Raw genomic sequence first — 25,649 nt, 5'->3', positions numbered from 1 at the left:
AGCCATTCTGACAGGTGTGAGAAGGTACCTCATTGTTGATTTGATTTGCATCTCTCGGATGATTAGTGACTTTGAGCATGTTTTCATATGTCTCTTGGCTTTCTGAATGTCCTCTTTTGAAAGGCATCTATTTAGGTCCTTTGCCCATTTTTTGACTGGATTATTTATCTTCCTTTTGTTAAGTTGTATGAGTTCCCTATAAATTTTGGAGATTAGGTCCTTATCAGATATGACATTGGCAAATATGTTTTCCCACGCAATGGGTTTTCTCGTTGTTTTGTTGATGGTTTCTTTTGCTGTGCAGAAGCTTTTTATTTTGATGTAGTCCCATTTGTTCATTTTCTCTTTAGTTTCAAGTGCCCTAGGAGCTGTATCAGTGAAGAAATTGCTTCAGCATATGTCTGAGATTTTGTTGCCTTTGGATTCTTCTAGAATTTTTATGGTTTCCCATAGTACATTTAAGTCCTTTATCCATTTTGAGTTTATTTTTCTGTATGGTGTAAGTTGGTGGTCTAGTTTCATTTTCTTGCATATATCTGTCCAATTTTCCCAACACCATTTATTGAAGAGACTATCTTGGCTCCATTGTATGTTCTTGCCTCCTTTGTCAAATATTAATTGAGCATATTGGTTCGGGCCGATTTCTGGGCTCTCTATTTTATTCCATTGATCTATATGCCTGTTCTTGTGCCAGGACCAGACAGTTTTGAGAACAGTGTCTTTGTAATACATCTTGATATCTGGTATAGAATCCCACCTAGTTTGTTGTTTTTCATGATTGCTGCAGCTATTCAGGGTCTTTTTTTATTCCAGAGTTCGTTCTAGATCTGTGAAGTATGCCGTTGATATTTTAATGGGAAGTGTGTAGAATTTATAGATTGCTTTGGGTAGTATGGACATTTTAATGATGTTGATTCTACCAATCCAGGAACACGGTATGTTCTTCCATCTGTTTATGTCTTCCTCTATCTCTTTTTTCAACGTCCTGTAGTTTTCTGAGTAGAGGTCTTTTACCTCTTTAGTTAAGTTTATTCCTAGGTAGCTTAATTTCTTTGGTGCGATGGTAAACGGGGTTGTTTTTATAATCTCTCTTTCTGAAAGTTCACTATTGGTGTATAGAAATGCCTCAGATTTCTTGGGGTTAATTTTGTATCCTGCTACATTGCCAAATTCATGTATTAAGTCTAGTAGCTTTTTGATGGAGTCTCTAGGGTTTTGTATGTATAATATCATGTCGTCTGCAAATAAGGACAGTTTTACTTCCTCTTTTCCATTTTGGATGCCTTTTATTTCTTCTTCTTGCCTAATTGCTATGGCTAACACTTCCAGTACTATGTTGAACAAGAGTGGTGAGAGGGGCATCCCTGTCTTGTTCCTGTTCTTAGGGGAAATGGTTTTAGTTTTTGTCCATTGAGTATGATGTTGGCTGTGGGCCTGTCATATATGGCTTTTATTATGTTGAGGTATGATCCTTCTACTCCCGCCTTACTGAGAGTTTTTATCAAAAATGGGTGTTGAATTTTGTCAAATGCTTTTTCTGCATCAATTGATATGACCATGTGGGTTTTTTCTTTCAATTTGTTTATATGATGTATCACGTTTATTGATTTTTGGAAATTGTACCATCCTTGCATCCCTGGGATAAATCCTACTTGGTCATGGTGTATGATCTTTCTGATGTACTGCTGGATCCGATTTGCTAAGATTTTGTTGAGGATTTTGGCATTTATGTTCATGAGGGATATTGGCCTGTAATTCTCTTTCATTGTTTTGTCTTTACCGGGTTTTGGTATTAGGGTGATGCTGGCTTCATAAAATGAGCTTTGAAGTGTTCCTTCCTCTTGGATTTTTTATAATAGTCTGAGGAGGATAGGTTCTTCCTTGAATGTTTGTTAAAACTCCCCTGTGAAGCCGTCTGGTCCTGGGCTTTTGTTTGCTGGAAGCTTTTTGATGACTGCTTCAATTTCTTCCATTCTAATTGACCTGTTGAGATTTTTAGATTCTTCCTGATTGAGTTTTGGAATGTTGTATTTTTCTAGGAATATGTCCATTTCCGCCAGGTTGCCTAGTTTGTTGGAGTAGAGCTGTCCATAGTATTTTTTAACAATCATTTGTATTTCTGTGGGGTCTGTTGTTATTTCGCCTCTATCATTTCTGATTTTCTCTATTTGGGTCCTCTCTCTTTGCTTCTTGGTGAGCCTGGCTAGAGGTTCATCAATATTGTTTATCCTTTCAAAGAACCAGGTTTTGGTTTCATTGATTTTATGTATTTTTTTTTGGTCTCTATGTCATTTACTCCTGCTCTAATCTTTATTACCACCTTCCTTCTGCTCACTCTGGGCTTTTCTTGTTGCTTCTTTCTAATTCTTTGAGTTGTAGAGTTAGATGATTTACTACCATTTTTTGTTTGTTTGTTTTTTGAGATAGGCCTGTAGAGCTATAAACTTCCCTCTCAGGATTGCTTTCATTGTGTCCCATAGGTTTCGGATTGTTGTGTTTTCATTGTCATTAGTTTCCAGGATGTTTTTGATTTCTTCTTTGATCTCATTGGTAACCCAATCAATATTTAATAACATGCTATTCAGCTTCCAAGTGTTTGAGTATTTTGGGTTGTTTTTATTGTAGTTTATTTCTAACATTATGCCATCATCGTCTGAGAAGATGCTTGGTATGATTTCGATCTTCTTGAAGTTGGGGAGACTTTGTTTGTGACCCAATATGTGCTCTATTTTTGAATCTGTCCCATGAGCCCTTAAGTACAATGTATATTCCATGGCTTTGGGGTGAAGTGTTCTGAAGATGTCAATTATGTCCATCTGAGTCATTTAGGATTGGTGTTTCTTTGCTGATTGTTTGTCTAGCGGATTTATCCAGTGATGTCAGTGGTGTATTAAAGTCCCCTACTATGATTGTATTGTTGTCGATCTCTCCTTTGATATCTTCCAGGAGATTTTTTATGTATTTGGGTGCTCCTGCATTGGGTGCGTATATTTTATCAGGGTTATATCCTCTTGTTGTATTGATCCCTTTAGTATTATGTAGTGGCCTTCCTTATCTCTTGTTATGGCCTTCACCTTGAGGTCTAGTTTGTCTGATACAAGTATTGCTACCCCAGCTTTTTTTTCATTTCCATTTTCCTAAAAGATATTTTTCCATCCCTTCACTTTCAGTCTGTGTGAGTCCCTTCTTCTGAGGTGGGTCTCTTGTAGACAGCAAATGTATGGGTCATGTTTTTTTATCCATTCAGCCACTCGATGTCTTTTGGTTGGAGCATTTAGTCACTTTACGTTTAAAGTTATTATTGAAAGGTACTTGTTTTTAGCCATTTCTTTTTTTGTGTGTGGCTGTTTTCTTTCTGAGCTTTTTATTCCTTCTTTTTACACCAGTCCCTTTAGCATTTCTTGCATTGCTGGCTTGGTGGTGATAAACTCCCTTAGCCTTTTTTTGTCTGTGAAGCTTCTTATTTCCCCTTCAATTTTGAATGATAGCCTTGCTGGATAGAGTATTCTTGGATTCAGTCCTTTGCTTTGCATCACTTTGTAAATTTCTGTCCATTCTTTTCTGGCCTGATGTGTTTCTGTTGAGAAATCATTTGATAATCTAATGGGAGATCCCTTGAATGTAACTTTCCGTCTCTCTCTTGCAGCCTGTAAGATTCTCTCTTTGTCCTGAACATTTGCCATGGTAATTATGATGTGTCTTGGTGTGGGTCTTTTCAGGTTCACCTTGTTTGGAACTCTCTGTGCCTGTGTGATTTTTTTCTTCCCCACCTCAGGGAAGTTTTCTAATATTATTTCTTGAAATAGGTTTTCTAAACCTTGTTCCTCTTTCTGTTGTTCTGGCACCCCTATTATTCGTATGGTGTTTCGTTTCCTGTTGTCCCATAGCTCCCTTAGGCTCTCCTCCTGTCTTTTAATTTTTTTCTCCAATTGCTGTTCAGTTTCAGTGTGTTTGTTTCCCTGTCTTCTGATTCACTAATTCAGTCCTCCGCTTCTCCTAGTCTATTGTTGAAACTTTCAGTGGTGTTTTTTATTGCAGCTATATTACTCTTCATTTCTTCTTGGTTCTTACATAAGTTATTGATTTTTTTCATCTGTTTCTTCTTGCTTCTTGCATAAGTTGTTGATTTTTTTCCTCCATCCAGTTTATGCACTCTAGGACCCTTAATCTGAATTCTTTTTCTGTCATCTTGCATGCCTCTGTATCACTTAGCTGTTTTTCTGGTGAGTCCTCCTTTTCTTTCCTTTGAGGTTTTCTTTGTCTACCCATGTTTGATCATACCGCCATATCTAGATTTTGAGTCATTCAGTGGCTGCTCCTTGGGTGGCAATGACTCCTCGGGCTGCGGTTGCTCCTCAGGCGGTTGTGGTAGCGACTGCTCCTCAGTTGGCAGCAGCTCCTTTGGTGGGTGCTGTTCACAGTTGTGGTGGCTCCTCTGGCTGGTGGCGGGAGGCTTCACGCACAGCTGCTGTTCCTCAGTCAGAGGGTGTGGTGATCAGGAGGTTGCTGTTCCTTGGATGGGGGCGGGCTACACAAGCAGCTTTACAATTTTTAAATCTATACTAATAAAAGGCTAGGTGGCCCTCGTGCCTTGGTGCAATGCCCTCACATCATCACAATGTGGCCGCCCCTCATCATCACAAGATGGCTGCCATAAGATGGCCACTACAAGATGGCCGGCAGGGGAGGGCACTTGTGTGCAGGGGAGGGCACTTGTGGGTGATCAAGCCTGCAGGGGAGGGTATTTTTGGGGGGACCAGGCCTGCAGGATAGGGCAGTTTATGGGGGGACCAGGCCTGCAGGGGAGAGAAGTTTGGGGGGGGGACCAGGCCTGCAGGGGAGGGAAGTTTGGGGGGAACCAGGCCTGCAGGGGACGGCAGTTGGGGGCCATCGGGCCAGCAGGGGAGGGCAGTTGGGGGCCATTGGGCTGGCAGGGGAGGGCAGTTGGGAACCATCAGGCTGGCAAGGGAGGATAGTTATAGGCCATTGGGCTGGCAGGGGAGGGCAGTTGGGAGCCATCAGGCTGACAGGGAGCAGTTATGGTGCAGTCAGGCTGGCAGGCAGAAGCAGTTAGGGCCAATTAGGCAGACAGGCGAGCAATTAGGAGCCAGTGTCCCGGATTGTGAGAGGGATGTCAAAGGGGTCCCAGATTAGAGAGGGTGCAGGCTGAGCTGAGGGACACCACCCCCAGTGCACAAATTTTATGCACCAGGCCTCTAGTGTTTAAAATAAAAAGTTATACAGTGGGGCCTTGACTTACGAGTGTCCCAACTAACGAATTTTTCAAGATATGAGCCATCTCTCAGCCGATTTTTTGCTTTGAGTTGCGAGCTAAAATTCAGGTTACGAGCCAGTTTCAGATACCCCACCGCTAGTTGGCGCAGCAAACATCACAGTGAACGCCACAACATTAGCCCAGCATCACTTGTCTCACTCATTCACTTTTTGATTTGACAGACGAGTAATTTGAGTTATGAGCTTCGTCATGGAATAAATTAAATTCGTAAGTCAAGGCCCCACTGTAGTAAGTTAAGTTTACTTTATTATTAAAGGAAGAAAATAATTTTTATAAATTTAGCATAGCCTAAGTGTACATCATTTATAAAGTCTAAAGGAGTGTACAGTGATATGCTGGGCCTTTACACTTACTCATCACTGACTCACTGACTCACCTAAAGCAACTTCTAGTCCTCCAAGCTCCATTTAATATAGGGCTGTATGTAGGTGCACCACTATGTTACAACTGCCTGCAGCATTCATGCAGCATGCTGTACAGGTTTGTATCCTAGGAGCAGTAGATTCTACCATATAGTAGGCTATACCGTCTAGGTTTGTGCACTCTGATGTTCACACAATGACAGAATTGCTTAGTGACACATTGCTCAGAATATATACATCCCTGTCAATAAGTGATGCATGACTATATAATGAATATAGGCAATAATATTGTACTGTAATGATGTAATGTGATAAATATTGCTACATCATCAATCATTACAATACATAAATGTTTCAAAGTAACATACTTATATCTTAAACTTACACAATGTTACATGTCAAATGTATTCCCTAAAAAAACATATCACTTCACACATACTTGGATGGCTGTAATTTAAAAAATGGAAAGTATTAAAAGTTGGTGAGGATATGAAGAAATTGTTACTCTCATTTATTTCTGGTATGAATATAAAATGTTGCACCTGCTGTGAAAAAGTTTAGTGGTTCCTCAAAAAGCAAAACATACAATTACCATATGACCCAGCAACTCTATTCCTGAGTATAAAACCCCAAACTCTAAAACAAGTATTTAAACAAGAGTTTTATAGGTATTCTGCATGGCCTACAATAATGGTTAGATATGTCATAAATGCCTTTATTTTGCTTTCTTTATTTAATTACTAAGCATTCTTCTCACAAAGGCTCAGCCTTTGACATTTATTATGTAGTAAGGTGATCTCCTGTCAAGACTGGTAAAAAGTAGAGAAAAATTATTGGTAGGCAAACTTGCATATTAATTATAAATATCAGGTAAGATCAAATAATACAAATAGCTTATGAAGACAATTACTACCTCTGTTCCATACTTCTCTGAATCTAACTTAAGTGCACTTTGAATCTGTATTTCTTGACATGTGGTATCATTGTAGACTTTGCATCAGTTTTTAAAGTAAGGCTGTCTCTCTTGTGGTATCATTGTAGACTTTGCATCAGTTTTTAAAGTAAGGCTGTCTCTCTTATTATCCTCAGTGACTAATAACAGTGTCTATAATTTTGGAGAGAATGGGATTGCAAAGTTTTTGATTTCGTTGGCTGTCCTGGGCTTATTTTATCTCCTCTTGCTTTTTTGTCTGGAGACTACATCCTGGAGATTGCAAAACTTTCTCTTTCAAAAAATTGTGTCTAATGTGTACAACATATTCATGAAAGGCAAGAAGGTGAGTAACATAGACTTTTGATACAATTCAAAGAAGGCTCAATGTTAGGCCAGCAAGTATTAATTTGCATATTTCTATCTCTATTATTTGATGAAAGTATCATTTAATTATACCAAGATCTAATGGGTACTAATTGAAATTACAACTCTTTCATCTTAGTTTGTATCTTAGGCTCTAAGTTTTGAATCCTCTACCAACCAGGAAATAATGTATTTGTAATGATAGAAAGCACGTGGGCATGTCCTACCTTTAGATGTATTTGGTTGCAATTATGAAGTGACTTTAAAACCATGTGGGCTTATGGGACATCATAGCCCCTACTAGTTAGATTATTAATTATTGCTGTAAATAACACTCACAATTTCACATAATCCCAGAGTTTTGCCTAGAATTTATATATATTTAATGGTCCATTGTTCTGTAATTTAATCCCTAATGGTTTATATGAGAATTTCTGTTGAGACAGAAAACCGCTACATCTATCCCTTTGTAATTTCTCTTCATTCATCCCAATTCTCTGTCGGGGTGGCTCTAGATTTTGTCCATAACATTCTCTGAGTCAGCATATCTCTAATATTTCAGAGGGAGGATATCTTGAGACCATAATGGCCTTTGCTACCAACTGGAGTTGTGACTAGTATGATTCGCATTCCACCTGCACTTCAGTTGCCCCTTATATGTTGCTAACTAATGACTAGAACTATATAACAAATCAAAAGTGCTATTCTACCTACTTTTACACCAAAGCCCATCAGATCTTACTACTGTAAACAGGATACCTGGTCTAAGATATGGCAACAAGAATAAATTTAAGGTTTTGAGCAACATGAAAAAGAAAGGATTTATTTCCTGGTGCCTAGAATTAAACATGTGAATGTTACCTTGAGACTTTTTCCTGCCCTGACTTTCCTAAGCTTGAACAGTAGCCCCTGAACCATGTCACACTTCAGAAGTAAATGTGATAAAAAGAAATATAATGAGTATGGAGGGAGAATTCATGGTAAAATTATAAGAATATTTGGCTTCTAAATGCTTCCCCTTTTTGTCACTACTGCTGAATACAGAAGAAAACATGGCCAAGCAAAGGAGTAATACTTACATTAGACCAAGGCCTCAATCTTAATATAGTTATCTAATAAACTAGTTTGGTTAACCGTGGTATCTTTAAATCAAAATAAACTGAATTTCCTAAGCCAAAGGTTCAATCTCACTTTAACATTACAAAATAAGAAAAAGTCACCCCTGTCAATGAGAAGTACAAAATAGTTCATGAACTATAAAAAGTGAACATCTTACATCTTCACTGACAGATGTTTCTTTCCTCCCTGAGAGCACATCACACCACTGCCCTTCAGACCCCACTGTCTCTGTGACAGGGAGCCCAGATTTCATGAGGAGCTGGCTGTTCATCTTGTTGATCTTTTTGTGTTTAAACTACTTGGAATTCATTTAAATTATTGGATGTATAGATTAATATTTTTCATGAAATTTAAGAAATTTTTGGCCACTATTTCTTCATGTATTTCCATTACTAAAGTAAGGTCATAATAGATCTGTTTCATAGAGTCATTAAGAAGGTTAATTACCTGTGAAGGGCACATAATAAATAATAAATGCTGGGTTTTAGTAGGAGCGTTATTGTTGCTTATTAACATTCTCTTCTTCCACTGCCACAAAACCTCCCAATGTTCCCTATTTTAGTAACTAACACCATCAATTATATATTTGTTGAATAGAGAAATCTGAGACTTGTCCTTAACTTCTTTTTTAAGTTTCATCCCTAATCTAATCTATCTAAAATCCATGTACATGTGTTTCACTTTGTTTCGAAAGGACTACTTGGTACTTTATGCTAGGATCAAACATTTTCTCTGTGGCTGCTATGTATGTCCCAGAAAATCAAAGGGTAGAACGCACTGTCCAGATCCCCCTTCAGTGGAGTTGGTGCCCCCAGCTTCTTGGGAACTCTGTCTTCAGACCCCTTCAGCTGTCATTGTCTTCATGGATGCTTTAGCTGCAGAGATCCTCCTCTCCCAAGGTGATACTCTTCCCAGATGACCTGCATCCAGTCACTCACAGATGCAGAAGTAAAATGTTTGCTCATCTCAATGCCACTCAAACAACTTTAGGACTTCCCACTGGGTCAACTAAGGATGTCATTTGACCTTCATCATAGCTTGATTTCTATCCTTTGCCTACTCCTGATTTTTTTCTCCCTTCCACAGGTGTTGGTACCAAAGGAAGTCCACCTGCAACAGTTAGTACCAGGAGAGGTTTGCGAAAATACACAATCACATAGGGTTTTAGTGAGGCCCACATCACTGGTGGTAAAGGAAGAATAATAACCTCTGGCACAAAATAATGGTCCAATTGTAAAACCTTTTATCTGTTCTGAACTGGGATAACATACCAGAGGAACAGAAAGCATGTCTGATGCGATAAGTCAAGTATTCTTTAAAAATGGGGGAAATAGCAACTGAAAGAACAATGGGGATATGAGTTATTGGTAAGCTCCTTCCTCCATAGGATGAAAAGCTGAGAGTTATTGGTAGGAAATTGAAAGCCAAGTGTGAGAGTCAAAGAGCCTCTTTGGTAGCATTTCCTGCCATGAAAGGGCAGAGAAAAGTGAGTACTCAGATCAAGGTTTAACCTTCAGATTAGATGAGCTCCAGGAAGATCAAACTCTCAACCAAGGCAGATCTGCTCTGCCAAGATCACACCTCTTGTTAGAAGAGCGGTGCCCTAATTCATTAGCTGGAGACATCTGAGTTAATGACCCTGCAACCTTAAATCCGCACACTTCCCTGAACACTGAGTTTAAGAACTCCCACTGCCCCCTCAGATAAAAATAAATACAGGGGTCTCTGCTTCAAAACAACATATGCTCATTCAGTTGTGTTGGTAACCAACCAATTACTCCTTTAGTGATCAATAGAACACAGAGACAGAAAATTATTAATAGAAGAACTGCAAACTACTAACTAGATCTAACTGGTATTTAGAGAGCATGCACCCAATAAAAGCAGGACACATGGAACATTCACCAAGACACACCATTCACAGTTTTAAGAGATTTAACATAATGAAGAGTATGTTTTCTGATCATCATGAAATTAAACTATAATTTAATAACAGAAATATAATAGGAATATCTCTATAAACATTGGGAAATTAAACAACACACTTCTCTCAAACCCATCAGTCAAGATGAAAGTTGCAGAAGAAATTAGAAAATATTTTAAACTAAATGAAAGGAAAATACAACATATCAAAACCTGTGGGGTGCACCGAAAGCAGTGTTTCTGTGGGCATTTATAGTCTTAAATATTTACATTAGAAATGGAAAAAGGTCTCAGTTCAATAATTGAAGTTTGTATCTCAATAAATTAGGAAAAGAAGAGCAAAATAAACTCAGAGCAAACAGCATTTAAGTTAACAAAACAAGAAAAGGAACTGCAAACAGAAACACAACAGAGAAAAATCTGTGAACGCAACCAAAAGCTAATTCTTTGAAAAATGATTAAAAGTGGTAAGCCTCCAGGCAGAGTGACCATAAATTAAAAATAGGTGACACATACTAACCAATGTAAAGGCAAAATGAAAGTGCATAGTTTAAAACCTCCAAAAAAAAAAAAAAAAAGAAAGAAAGAAAGAAAAAGAAAACACCACATCGGGACAATTTCACTGATAAATTCTACCAAAAGTAGCAGCATCAATTCTTGTAAAGTATACCGTAGGCACTAATATTGTAATAATTTTATATGGTGCCAGGTGGGTACGGAAATATCAAGGTAATGGTTTGTAAAGTATATGATTGGTTAACCACTCTCCTGTACCCCTAAAACTAACAGAAAATAATATTGAATGTAAACTGTAATTAAAAAATAAATTTAAAAAAACATATAGCATCAATTCTATACAATTTCTTTCAGAGTATAGCAGTAGGAGCTTTTTCCAATTCTATTTTTTTTTAAATATATTTTTATTGATTTTTTACAGAGAGGAAGGGAGAGAGATAGAGACTTAGAAACATCAATCAGCTGCCTCCTGCACATCTCCTACTGGGGATATGCCCGCAACCCAGGTACATGCCCTTGACCGGAATCGATCCTGGGACCTTTCAGTCCGCAGGCCGACGCTCTATCCACTAAGCCAAACCGGTTTCGGCTCCAATTCTATTTATGAAACTATTATTACACTTGATACCAAAATCAGAAAAAGTACAAGAAACTAATATCCCTTATGAACACAGAAACACAAATCCTCAACAAAATATTCACAGATAGAATCCAGGAATACATAGAAAGACTACCATGAACAAGTAGGGTTTATTTCATAAATGTAAAAAAGCTAGTTTAATATTTGAAAATCAATGTTACCCATGAATTAATAAATTTCAAGAAGAAAAGCCACATGTTTATATCCACATTTCACACTCATATACATAAAAAGTGTCAGAAACTAGGGAAAGAAAGGAGCTATCGCAGCCTGATCGGTGGCATCTGCTTATATATATAAAGCCTACTGCAAACATAATGGCAAAAAATGTCATGAGCACCCTAAGACTGAAAACACAGCAAGGATGTTCACTTAGCACTCTGATACAACCAATTTTAAAATTGGGAAAAAGCAGTCTTCTCATTCTTTGGATTATCCTGTTTACTGGGCTGGATAATATAATGAGTACTTGATGTAAAAGTAGGCAATTCAAATCAACCAATTTTTGCTCAAGCAGTATGAGTTACTAATCCCAGTGTTACCAGAATGCCGGCCTGTCGCGTGTGGATTCTTGACTTCATGTAGGGAAGATCTCACACCATGAGTCTGGATGGGTTTGAGAGTGTTTTATGAAAGGTAGGGACAGCGACACAAAGGAAGGACTTGGGGTAGAAGCAGCGACAGGAGAGAGCCTAGGCAGCGCTCTATTTTAGCTCTCCAGAAATGTTTTAGGAGAGACGTGAGCCTGGGCTGTCAGCTCACTAGGAAGTTGAAGTCACAGTGATGGAAGTGGGCTGGGCAGGGCTGCGTTGGCTCCCTGGGAAGTCAGAGGAAAAGGGGGCCTTGGAGACAGGGCCAGAGAGTGAGCCTGGGTTGAGTTGCTACTGCCCAAGGCTCCCCTGGTTGCGAGTCTCATGGGGATCCTTAGAAAGAAAGTTCACGCCTGAGAAGGGGCATGATCATGTCCTAGAGGGAGTCTTTGTCCTGGCAACTTGTCCTGGGGGCTTTTTATCCTTTTTTCTTCAGGTGAAAATCTTAGGGGAGGGTTTCAGCAGAATATTCATCAGCGTTGCAGGTGCATTTTTAATATGCTGAGGCATCAAAATAAGTGTGGATGGGAGTTTTGGGTTGTTCTTTGGTCTATTGTACTGTTATCTTAGGTCTGTCTGGCTTTAATGGGGTTTTGTTATTTGTTACCCATTTCCATCTGTCCCTGGCTTGAGCTGGCACACATGGCGTTCATAGTGTCTGTGTCCTCTGTTGTCCCAGGCCAGGGTGAGGTAAGCTAGGTGTTTTCTGGTTATGAACCAGCTGCTCTCCAGCATCCTTGGTGAGGGGAGATTAGGTCTTTCAGTTCACAGACTGGCTGTAAGTTGCCCAAACTGTTGAACCGTACTTAATTTTTTTTTCATTGAATTTTTTTTAATCTTTATTGTTCAGATTATTACAGTTGTTCCTCTTTTTTCCCCATAGCTCCCCTCCACCCAGTTCTCACCCCACCCTATGCCCTTACCCCCTCCCCCTGTCCTCATCCATAGGTGTACGATTGTTATCCAGTCTCTTCCCGCCACCTCCACACCCCTTCCCGCCCCCCGAGAATAGTCAGTCCACTCCCTTTCTATGCCCCTGATTCTATTATAATCACCAGTTTATTCTGTTCATCAGATTATTTATTCACTTGATTTTTAGATTCACTTGTTGATAGATATGTATTTGTTGTTCATAATTTGTATCTGTACCTTTTTCTTCTTCCTCTTAAAGAATACCTTTCATCATTTCATTTAATACTGGTTTGGTGGTGATAAACTCCTTTAGCTTTTCCTTATCTGTGAAGCTCTTTATCTGACCTTCAATTCTGAATGATAGCTTTGCTGGATAAAGTAATCTTGGTTGTAGGTCATTGGCATTCATCACTTTGAATATTTCTTGCCATTCCCTTCTGGCCTGCAAAGTTTCTGTTGAGAAATCAGCTGACAGTCGTATGGGTACTCCCTTGTAGGTAGCTGACTGTCTTTCTCTTGCTGCTTTGAAGATTCTCTCTTTGTCTTTTGCCCTTGGCATTTTAATTATGATGTGTCTTGGTGTGGTCCTCTTTGGATTCCTTTTGTTTGGGGTCCTTCTGTGCTTCCTGGACTTGTAAGTCTATTTCTTTCATCAGGTAGGGGAACTTTTCTGCCATTATTTCTTCAACTAGGTTTTCAATATCTTGATCTCTCTCTTCTTCTGGCACCCCCATAATTCGGCTTTTGGTATGCTTGAAGTTGTCCCAGAGGCTGCTTACACTATCTTCGTATTTTTAGATTCTTTTTTCTTTTTGCTTTTTCAGTTGGGTGTTTTTGGTTCTTTGTATTTCAAATCTTTGACTTGATTCTTGCGATCCTATAGCCTGCTGTTGGAAGTCTGTATAATATTCTTTATTTTAGTCAGTGTATGCTTAATTTCTAGCTGGTACTTTTTCACAACCTCGAGGGACTCACTAGACTTATTGTGGATCTCATTAAATTTATCAGCGGTCTCACTAGATTTCTTGAGTGTCTCACTAAGTTTATCAGCAGTTTCTAGAAAATTCTTGAAAAACCTTATAAGTGTGGTTTTGAACTCTATACCCAGTAGTTTGCTTTCCTCCATTTCTGTCATTTGTGATCTGTTTCTTTGTCTCTGCATTTTTATGCTTCCCTGTGTTGATAGAGTGGCTTTCTGTGCTAGGTGTCCTACAGGGCCCAGTGGCTCACCCTCTGCAATTACCTGAGGTAAACTCTCTTGGTGCACCCTTTGTGGGCTTTGTGCACAGTCTTGTTGTAGTTAAGCCTTGATTGTTGTAAGTATCACTGGGAGGAATTGACCTCCAGGCCAATTGGCTGTGAGAATCAGCTGTGTCTGCAGTGGGAGAACTTCTGAGCTGGAGACACCCTTCTGGGGAAAGACTTGCTTCAGTGGGGCTTTGGTGCTCACTGAGTCTGCCCCCTGAGTGTGTCCCTTATGGATCTGAGGAGTTGTAATCTGGATGGTCCCACTCTGACCACTGGGTACACTGGCTCGTGGATCTCTAAGGAGGTGCTAATTCAGCCTCTGCCTGAGGCTACCCAGCAGGAGCTCAGCTGTGAAGGAATGCAAGTTGCTGTGGGGCCTTGGGCCAGCTGCAGTTTGTTAGGTAATTTTCAGATTGCAAAGGGCCAGGCCTTTCATATGCAAAAGCCTCTTCACACAGCTTGGGTCGGGCAGGGTCCCAGGGGATCAACAGGGTGGAGCAAGCAGCTATGGCTGCTTCTCAATCCTGCCCTAAGAGGCCCCCCTTCTCAGTGTCCCAGTAATTGCTGCAAGCACCTCTGAGAGAAAGCTGCCCTCGAGGTCCAACCAATGCCAGACATTCTAGGCCAGCCGTGGGCAAACTACGGCCCGTGGACCAGATCCGGCCTGTTCGGCTGTTCTATCCGGCCCGCGGAGCCAAAAGAGCGGAGGTTTCTCTTGCTCTCCCCTCCACTCCTTCACCAGCAGCAGTGTTCACATGGCAATGTCGGGAAACACGGCCGCAGCTCCTTCTTCTGAGTTCAGTTTACGAACCCATTGTGGCCCTCGAGTCAAAAAGTTTGCCCACCCCTGGTCTAGCCTCTCCCGGTATGAGTCTGGGTCCCCAGAGACTCACGCGGAATTGGAGTTCAGAGCAGTCGGGAGCTTGAGACTTCCTCCCGATTGAAAAAGACAACCGTGTCCTCAGCCACCAGCCCTTTCTGCATGTGCCTCCGTACCTCTGCACTTTACTTCCACACTGCACCTCCTCTGAGTCTCGATATGCTTTTCTCTTTCCTTCTAGTTGTAGAATTTCCACTCAGCCAGCCTTCCTGTGGTTCTGGATGATGTCCATTTTGTCTTTTAGTTGTATTTTTGAAGTGGTTGTGCCAGGCACAAACTCTGGTGTTTACTTAAGCTGCCATCTTGGTTTCTCCTCCGTATTTAATTTTCTTGTCTTACTTTCCCCATTCCACTTGCCCAGGAATTTTGCTAACTTCTTACTATTCTGCTTCTACAAGCCACACTGAATCATTTCACTCCTTCATCTTTTACTAAGTTCCCATTGCTGATGGTGGCCTTTCTTCTTCTTTTTTTTTTTTTTAAAATCAAATTAAATCTTTATTGTTCAGATTATTACAGTTGTTCCTCTTTTTTCCCCCCATAACTCCCCTCCACCTGGTTTCCCTCTCACCCTCCGCCCTCACCACCCCCCCGCACTGTCCTCCTTCATAGGTGCACGATTTTTGTCCAGTCTCTTCCTGCATCCCCCATACCTCTTCCCCCCCCCCAAGAATAGTCAGTCCACTCCCTTTCAATGCCCCTGATTCTTTTATAATCACCAGTTTATTCTGTTCATCAGATTATTTATTCACTTCATTTTTAGATTCACTTGTTGATAGATGTGTATTTGTTGTTCATATTTTATATCTTTACCTTTTTCTTCTTCTTCCTCTTCTTAAAGGATACCTTTCAGCATTTCATATAATACTGGTTTAGCTTTTCCTTATCTGTGAAGCTCTTTATCTGACCTTCAATTCTGAATGATAGCTTTGCTGGATAAAGTAATCTTGGTTGTAGGTTCTTGGTATTCATCACTTTGAATATTTCTTGCCACTCCCTTCTGGCCTGCAAAGTTTCTGTTGAGAAATCAGCTGACTGTCATATGGGTAATCCCTTGTAGGTAGCTGACTGTCTTTCTCTTGCTGCTTTGAAGATTCTCTCTTTGTCTTTTGCCCTTGGCATTTTAATTATGATGTGTCTTGGTGTGGTCCTCTTGGGATTCCTTTTGTTTGGGGTTCTCTGCACTTCCTGGACTTGCAAGTCTATTTCTTTCACCAGGTAGGGGAAGTTTTCTGTCATTATTTCTTCAAATAGGTTTTTAATATCTTGCTCTCTCTCTCTTCTTCTGGCACCCCCATAATTCGGCTTTTGGTATGCTTGAAGTTGTCCCAGAGGCTGCTTACACTATCTTCGTATTTTTGGATTCTTTTTTCATTTTGCTTTTCCGGTTGGGTGTTTTTTGCTTCTTCATATTTCAAATATTTGACCTGATTCTTGCGATCCTCTGGTCTGCTGTTGGGAGTCTGTATAATATTCTTTATTTCAGTAAGTTTATGCTTAATTTCTAGTTGGTCCTTTATCACAATGTCGAGGGTCTCACTAGATTTCTTGAGGGTCTCATTAAGTTTATCGGCAGTTTCTAGAAAATTCTTGAAAAACCTTATAAGTGTGGTTTTGAACTCTATATCCAGTAGTTTGCTTTCCTCCATTTCTGTCATTTGTGTCCTGTTTCTTTGTCTTGGCATTTTTTATGCTTCACTGTGTCGATAGAGTGGCTTTCTTTGCTAAGTGTCCTATAGGGCCCAGTGGCTCAGCCTCCCCAATTACCTGAGGTAGACTCTCTTGGTGCACCCTTTGTGGGCTTTGTGCACAGTCTTGTTGTAGTTAAGTTGATTGTTGTAGCTATCACTGGGAGGGATTGACCTCCAGGCCAATTGGCTGTGAGAATCAGCTGTTTCTGCAGTGAGAGAACAGACTCCTGGATATCTAAGGAGGTGCTAATCTAGCCTCTGCCTGAGGCTACTCAGCAGAGGCCAGCTGTGAAGCAATGCAAGTTGCCCTGGGGCGTTGGGCCAGCTGCAGTTTGTTAAGTAATTTTCAGATTGCAAAGGGTCAGGCCTTTCATATGCAAAAGCCTCAGTGTACTGGCTTGGGTGGGGCAGGGTCCCAGGGGATCAACAGGGTGGTGGGAGCAGTTATGGCTGCTCTCAGTCCTGCCCTCAGAGGCCCCGGCAATTGCTGCGAGCACCTCCGAGAGAAAGCTGCCCTCGAGTTCCAACTGATGCCAGACAGTCCCGCTTCTCCCGTATGACTCTGGGTCCCCAGAGACTCACCCGGAACTGGAGCTCAGAGCTTGAGACTCCCTCCCGATTTAAAAAGACAACTGTATCCTCAGCCACCAGCCTTCTCCACATGCACCTCCGCACCTTTGTATTTTACTTCCGCACTGCGCCTCCTCTTAGTCTCGATATCCTTTTCTCTTTCCTTCTAGTTGTAGAATTTCCACTCAGCCAGCCTTCCTGTGGCTCTGGATGATGTCTGTTCTGTCTTTTAGTTGTATTTTTGAATTTGTTGTGGGAGGCAGCAATTTCCGGTGTTTACCTATGCCACCATCTTGGTTTCTCCGGTGGCCTTTCTTCTTATCCCCACCTATGTTCACGCTCTCAATAGTCCTTCGTATTCAATTCAGCCTTCCCTCAAAAAGAAAAAGGCCATTTTCTCCTCTCTCAGTTCACATTGTCTCATGAACATATTTTAGTTGTAACAAATGGTACTTAGACAATAACAGTATTGATGTGGCTTTTGCTTTCCATGATGTGTCCATTTTACTGACAAGAACATGCTGCTTCCTCACAGTGGTAGAAAAACTTGTTCATTCTATAGTTTCCAAAAGTAAGCAAGTCAAGAATAAACTTTCATAAGAATTTAGGAAATTGGTAGGAAGGCTTTTGAAAATTAGTCCAATATTTTCTGACATCTTTGAAATTACTCCTTCAGGTCAGCTTTCAAAATCTCACTCAGTTTATACAAGATCTCTAACATGTATTCACATCTGTGGTCCTTGTTTTGAAAATATAGGCTAAAGAGTCCATGCATGTAATCAACGAATATGTGGATGAAAATGTAGAAAATGAAAGGAAGAAAGTCTTGGCACAGTCTCCTAAATTGAAGAATAGCCCACTGCTTCTCAAAGAACTTGTGAAGGTAAAGTCGTACAGTGACAATATTTCCCTGAGCTTTGTCCCTGCCAAGGATGTATTGGACGAATTCATTGGGCTGCTGTGGGGTCTTTGCATATCCTAGTAAAACAGATGGCTGGAAGGCAGAGTGCTCCTGAGAAACTGTCCACAGGTAACAGTTATAATTGTGGGTGACCCACAATCAGTGCTTTAGTACATTGTGATTTTTTTAATGTTTTCAGACTTATTATAAGTGTCCAACTGTAAAGGCTGTAAGAAATGTTTCCCTTGTCGTAAAAAATTCTGAATGCTTTGGATTATTTGGATTAAATGGAGCCGGAAAAACCACTATATTGAAAATGTTAACTGGAGATGAGACCATAAGCTCTGGAGTTGTATTAATTGATGGCATTAGCCTCATTGAAAATATCAGAAAGGTAAGTGTGTTCCTAATCACTGAGTTTTGCCCCAAGGGAGGCGGTAACCAGGCAGGTGGGCGGGAGACATGGAAGGGAAGCTGGGAGAATTCAGATATATAAGATGAAAGGTAGATAAATGCTAGATAGATAATAGGTACATAGATAGGATAGAGATAGATGGAGATAGAGGTGTGAAGTGATATCTTGTGGTTTTTATTTGCATTTCCCTGATTAGTGATGCTGAGTACCTTTTTGTGTACCTGTTGGCCACCTATGCATTGTTTTTTGAAAAATGTCTATTCAGATCCTCTGCCCAATTTTCATTCAGATTGTCTGGGAAGAGGTTGCTATTAGGTTGTATGAGTTCTTTAAAGATTTTAAATATTAACTTTTTATCAGATATGTGACTTGGAAATATTTTCTCCCACTTAGTAGATTGCTTGCTTGCTTTCTTTCTTTCTTCTTTTCTTTCTTTCTTTCTTTCTTCTCCCTTTCACTTTATTGATGACTTCCTTTTCCTTTGCTGTGTAGAAGTTGATGTAGTTCAACTTGTTTGTTTTTGTATTCTTTATATGTACAAAGATATACATAATATATATCTTATCATTCTTTTCTGTGGGAAGATTAGCCTGACAGAAGTTACTTGGCCAATGTTGGAAGTGAAGTTCTATACATTGTCTTAATGGACTTAATAGAATGGCTTTGCCTAATGATATCTGAATAGGCAACTTCCTCTAACAAAAATCTCTACACAATAGATGTTTGTTGAAAATTTCAGTTAGGAATGTTAGTATGACATTTTACATAGTGAGTTGCTCCTGTAAATATTCTTTAGACTAGAACTCTGTGGGTATCAAAGCTTCTTCACAGCATGGGCTTAGGTTTTTTTAGCTCATCTATGTGAACTTTATGCTCAATGGAACAGTTGACTTGGATCTTTTGCTTATTATTACCATCTTGATTCAGGTTAGGTCAAGAATTGGCTATTGTCCTCAATCTAACCCTTTGCTTAACCACCTGACGGGCCGGGAATTGCTGATCATGTATGCCAGGCTGCAGGGGGTCCCTGAGCCAAATATCTGCAAGTATGTAGAAATCTTTTTGCTTTCAATGCACCTAGAAAACCATGCTGACAAGTTTGTCTACACATACAGGTGAGATATTATTCTGCCTGCCTGTGTTTCTAGTGTTTAGAAAGAATGCCTGTTAACACAAACTGATCCCTCTGTCACACAGAGGCAATGACTATGAATAGCCTCATGTCTTGTCAGGGTTCTAATGTAAGGAATAAGGCAGATAAAGTTAACCTTTTGTAGAGATGGGCTATAGCCTTTGCATTTAAAAAAGAACACCTGCATCCTTATCTCCCTATGGTTCTTTATCTCCCAAAACAAAAATATTACAGCAATAATGATGCTGAAATAAATTACCAAAAATGCCATTTCAATGAAAATGAGTTACTATATACACCTGGATTTGGGCCTGCTACTTTGTGGTTCATATCAAATCAGCATTCTGGATATGTGAGCTAATTCTGTCCTGGAAATTAATGACTTGTGTACCCTTATTTTTTTCTTTCTCCTCCACTTTTCTCTCTCTTTTGACGATAAAGTAAAGAAAACAAACGTAAATTGAGTACTGTCGTTGCCCTAATGGGAAAGTCCTCAGTTGTCTTTCTGGATGAGCCAGCTGCTGGCATGGACGCCATTGCCAGGCGCCTGCTCTGGGACATAGTAACGTGGCTGTGTAAAGCTGGCAAGACTGTCATCATAACTTCCCACAGGTATGACCTACTGGGGCGTTTGGTTGAGAGTTAGGAGAGTATAGGAGGGAATTAGTTGGAGCTGGGAATATAAGTCAATGAACTTATCTAAGTATATGAGCTACATACATAAGAGGAGCTGTGGGTAGAGGCTAATTTGGTCTAAAGTCAAGAATCCTAAATTGAGTTCTGAAATCCAGAAGCAACAGAAAATAGGAAGTAAGGTCTTTCTACCATGGATATAGAAATCAACTGCTTTCAATTTTTAAAATCTTCTCTTCCCAAATATGGTCTTAGTGGTGATGTTCTGCAACACCAAGCTTTCCTACTGCAAATATTACCGTATGGTCTTAGCTCTGCTTTGAAATACTGCCCTTATCCTCTGAAAGAGAGTCTCTTCAGCCAAATCTTCTTTGTCCCCTAGCATGGGAGAATGTGAGGCCCTTTGTTCCAGGCTGGCAATCATGGTAAACGGGAAGTTCAAGTGCCTCGAGAGTCCTCAGCAACTCAAGAACAAGTTTAGTGATATATACACTCTGACAGTAAAGATTAAGATTGATAAGAATGAAAATAAGCAAAAGGAGTTCAAAGAATTCATTGCAACAACATTCCCAGGTAATATAGGTAGGGCTTACTTGTTACAGCTGTGTTAAGTCATATCCTATGTAAAAAAAGCCTAATAGGCTAAGTGTTCAGTCATCCGGTCGGCCATTCAACCAAAGCATAATATGCTAATGATATGCTAAGGCACTCAACTGCTCGCTATGACATGCACTGAACACCAGGGAGCAGACGGTCTACCGGTCGACCACTTGCTATGATGTGCACTGACCACTAGCGGACAGATGCTCCAACTGGTAGGTTAGCTTGCTGCTGGTGTCCAGCCAATCAGGACTGAGTGAGATGGGCTGGACATGCCCTGGAGCCCTCCTGCAGTCCCTCCCCAGCTGGCCAACCTCCCGTGTTCTTCCCCGGCCTCAACTGTGCACTAGTGGGGTCCCTCAGCCTGGCCTGCGCCTTCTCACAATCTGGGCTGAGGGACCCTCCCCCCTCCAAGTGCAGGAATTTTGTGCACTGGGCCTCTAGTATATAATAAAAATAAATGAAGTACAGCTTTACACAATATGAATGAGAGAAAACATAAAATTAATGCAAACTATGTTTTTGCATTTATATGAAGTACAAAAGTGCAAAACCAAACTATAGGCTTCAGGGCTCCATATTTAGGTAATCTACACTAATAAAAAACATGCAAATTGACCATACCTTTGCTATGCCTTAAGCCACGCCCACCAGCCAATCAGAGCAACTATATGCAAATTAACCCAACCAAGATGGCGGCCAGCAGCCTCAGAGCTGGAGAAAGCAAGAGGCTTGGTTGCCCCAATGATGGAAGAAGCCAAGCTTCCCACCTCTGAGCTCCACTCAAAGCAACAAAGTTTCAATTATAGAAGGTAAATAAACCCCAGAATTAAAAAAGAGAGAGAGAGAGAGAGAGAGAGGCTGGGAACTTTCATCACTGGGGGGCTTGGCCAGCCTGAAAATGGCCCTCAGCCCCTCACCCAGACTGGCCAGGCACCCCAGTGGGGACCCCCCACCCTAAAGGGGGTGTGGCCAGCCTGAAAACAGCCATCAGGCCCTCACCCAGGCTGGCCAGGCATCTCAGTGGGGACCCCCACCCTGATCCAGGACACCCTTCAGGGCAAACCAGCCGGCCCTGACCCATGAACCAGGCCTCTATCCTATATAATAAAAGGGTAATATGCAAACTGACCCTAACAGCAGAACGACTGGGAATGACTGGTCACTATGACACACACTGACCACCAGGGCCCAGACGCTCAATGCAGAAGCTGCCCCCTGGTGGTCAGTGCACTCCCACAGGGGGAGCTCTGCTCAGCCACTAGCCAGGCTGACTGCTGCCAGTGCAGCAGTGGTGGTGGGAGCCTCTCCTGCCTCCTCAGCAACGCTAAGGATATCCGACTGCAGCTTAGGCCTGTTCCTCGCTGGCAAGTGGACATCACCCGAGGGCTGGACATCCCCCACTCCCTGGGGGATCGGGCCTAAGCCAGCAGGTGGACTTCCTCTAAGGCGTCCCAGACTGCTAAAGGGCATAGGCCGGGCTGAGGGACCCCCCCCCCCACCCGAGTGCACAAATTGTTGTGCACTGGGCCTCTAGTCTATATATATAAAAGGCTAAGTGTTTCTCCTACCATCTGACTGGTAGTTATGATGCACACTGACCACCAGAGGGCAGACACTCAACCCAGGAGATGCCATGACAGGCACTGGCTGGCAAACCAACACTTGTCTTCCCCCAAGAGGGACACAGGCCCTGCCACCACCCCAGAACAACACCCCACCAAATCACAGCCAATGCTGCCAAGACCCCATGGCACAAAATGCAGCCCACAACCCATTCCAGTCTGGAAACTGTCGCTGTGGGCTCCAGGTAATGACGTCACAGAGCAACACCCAGTTTCCTCTCCCTAGCAACTAGCTTCCTTGCAGTTTCTTCAGCCCAGGAACATAGATGGAAACATTTTACACTTTAACCAAATGTCTGTGAAGCGTTTTCCAAAGGCCTCATATCATTTGATCCTCACAGAAGTCCTGGAGTAGGTAGATAGGAGACTCGGTGGAATCCTATTTTTTGTCTCATTAGCCAGAAAACAGAGATTTAGAAAGCTTAGAAACTTGACCTGACTGAAAAGAAGTAAGAAATGGTGGACCTTAAAAATGACTTCAGGTTTTCTCACTGCGCAGAATATAGTCAAACACTGCTGCAGTTAAATATTTAACCCTTTGTTCTCCCTGTGTGATCTACAATAATAATCTGCTTCGTGTTGATATTTACTGCTGTGTTGCTGACAATTACCTGAAAGAGAAGTTGGGGTGCTTCACTGGGCTGGAAAAAGTTTAGCTACATCAGAAAGCAGGTCTAATTAAGCAAGTTTATTCTATATCTATAAAAGGCTAAGTTGACTCGTGCATGCGCAATACATGTAAAGCTCTCTCTGGTGCCAGTTGCACCCATGTGTTTCCATCTGTCATTGTGGATCATGAATTTGGTTGGCACTTCTATTATAGAGAAAGGGTGAATAGTGATATTAAAATATTTCTTCTAATTAATTTCCTTTCGATGTGCATGAATTCATGCATTGGGCCACTAGTAAATTTATAAAGAATAGCAAATAAATGCTTACCATAAAAATCAAGATAGTTTCTTTAAGGGGGAGGAAGTGAGTCTTGCTAGTGGCATATAGGTGACTTTTAGAATTCTAGGTGTTGATGACATAACTTTATTATAATTCACTACACTGTATATTTATGTTCCATACACTCTTTATATGTTTGATATATATCACAATTTTAAACATTTTTTAAATTTTTACTAGAGGCTAGTAAAAAAAATGCTACATACTATTATTGACATATAGCTTGCTTATTTTAAATATTTTAACTTCAATGAATATCACTTGCAATAATCGCCAACTGTGTTGTAATAAATATAAAGTCACACTATCAACAAGGAATGGCTACCTACAATATTACTACCATATTTTCAAAAGCTATAATAGCTCCTTGCTCCAATGAGTGCCTTCACATTTGTGTTTTATATACATGAATTATATCTTTCCTTTAGAATGAAGGTTGCCTCATCATGAGAATAGTATAGAGATGTTCTGTGCCAGCATAGCCAAGGGTGAACCTGAGGGGGCGGATGGGGGGCGCGGGGCAGTGAAAAGACAGACAAGAGAATGAAAGCTGGTTCTCGGTGGGACGCTGCTTCTTTGGCGGAGAGACAGCGACAGCGCCCGCAAGCCAAGTCTCTATTTTATAGCCAGATTCCACAAGGTAAAGTAAGGGCGTGGTCAGGGTGTTAAACAATGTTCTAATCCACTCAATTACATGCACCTGAACTCTATCAAGCCCACATCACTAAGTTACGTGGGACCACAGGTTCGGACCATAAGGTCAAGGTTACAACTATAGCCTTTGGCTATCAATGGGCTGGGAGGGCTCTGCCCTCCAAGCTGGGACTTGCACGTGGCTTTGCCACGAGTGGACTGTGCCCTCTCATTAGTCCGAGGCTTGAACCTGTCCAAACACTGTAGCTGCTCTCCACATAGAGATCCTAACACACACACACACACACACACACACACACACACACAACTGGGAAAAGAAACCACGCCACAATTTTATGAGTATAGTTTCAGGACAATGTCTAGAAATGGTTCCACACAAAATTAGGATTCATATACATCAGGTTTGGCAAAGTGAGCATGTGAGCTCAATTTTTCAGTGCCTAAAAGTGATTATCCCAACTCTACAATTTTTACTAACTACAGGCAATAAAGCCATATTTCACCACATGGCTGTAAAGCTAGTGAAACACTTAATATATACTTAACACATGCTAAAAAGAAAGGGCTTTGGAATTCTTATCTTTTGTATAACTTGCATGTGATATCTCTTCCATTGGTGTGGACAATTGGAATGGGAATTATTGGGGAATGTTGTAAAACATCAAATATGGAGCCCTCCCTGTTACTTACCTTTCAAATCTTTCTTAGGTAACATTGTAAACCAGGAGTATCGAGGAATTATTTACTACCACATTCCCAGAAATGAAATCTGCTGGGAAAAGGTGATTATTAAAATCATACCAATATGACATTGTGTGCTAATAGAGGACTGGCAAGGAGTGTGAGGATTCAGGCCTGCAGAATGCGGACTGGCATTGTTAGAGATGGAAAATCTAACTTACTTTTCAGTGTCCTCTGTGGTAGGACTAAGACTTCTGGCCTAAATGCTATTATCCCATACCTATCAGAATAAGATGGAGAACTGCCTCCTCTTCTCTCTGTTTTCCAACCATCTTTTCCTTCTACTTTCTAACTTCCCCCTTCTGTATTTTTTTGCCTAAAGTATAAACCTAGCAGGAGTGAGGGGATGATTGAGTGAGGGGTGAGGAAAAGGTTCATCTGGGGATATTGCAATGATAACACCACCATTTTTTCTGTTAAAGGTGTTTAATATTTTGGAAGAAGCTAAAGTGCTATTCAATTTAGAAGACTATTCTATCAGTCATATAACACTGGAACAAGTCTTTCTGGCCATTGCTAATGTTGATAAAATGGAAAGTGATCAAGGAGTAAAGCTGCTATAAAATTCAGTTCCAATAAGTGACCTTTATGTATTTCTTAAACTGCTGCCTGCAACTAAGTACATAGAGGTACCTTTCTCATCTCTTTTTTCTTTTTCCTCCTCCTCCCCCTCCTCTTCTTCTCCCTCTCCCCACATTCTCTGATGCCCCCTCTCTCTCTGTATGTGTGTAGAGAAATTGAACCCCCAAAAAGAGAGTTTGCAATCTTTGGAGATGAAGATAAGTGACCTGTTGTCAATATTGAACTGTGATGGGCCTGAGATCTTACTCTACTTGCAAGTTATCAGATTAGCTTACCAACGGTTCAGGAACACTGGCAGAGGGCATGGGCTTCTGAGTCCAACACACGGGACTTTATTACTCACAGCAATAGCAGCAGTCAGAGATCATATC

The 25,649-nt window shown here is 40.9% G+C and overlaps 1 protein-coding gene across 1 annotated transcript in view; it reads left to right on the top strand.

The window, feature by feature from the left end:
* LOC308518601 (phospholipid-transporting ATPase ABCA3-like) overlaps positions 1-25,259 on the top strand; it is a gene marked incomplete at both ends in the record, with an annotated part of 332,625 nt that extends 307,366 nt beyond the window's left edge. The window contains 8 exons of the mRNA XM_081090312.1: positions 6,748-6,935; positions 17,802-17,927; positions 18,145-18,339; positions 19,288-19,475; positions 19,934-20,104; positions 20,508-20,698; positions 24,664-24,737; positions 25,119-25,259. Of these exons, the coding sequence (XP_080946438.1) occupies positions 6,748-6,935; positions 17,802-17,927; positions 18,145-18,339; positions 19,288-19,475; positions 19,934-20,104; positions 20,508-20,698; positions 24,664-24,737; positions 25,119-25,259 (1,274 nt within the window). The remainder of the gene's footprint in view (positions 1-6,747; positions 6,936-17,801; positions 17,928-18,144; positions 18,340-19,287; positions 19,476-19,933; positions 20,105-20,507; positions 20,699-24,663; positions 24,738-25,118) is intronic.
* Positions 25,260-25,649: the final 390 nt, after the last annotated feature.

Source organism: Myotis nattereri (genome assembly GCF_964212035.1).
Source record: "Myotis nattereri genome assembly, chromosome: 4".
NCBI lineage: Eukaryota > Metazoa > Chordata > Mammalia > Chiroptera > Vespertilionidae > Myotis > Myotis nattereri.
This window is presented reverse-complemented; position numbering and strand designations above follow the sequence as displayed.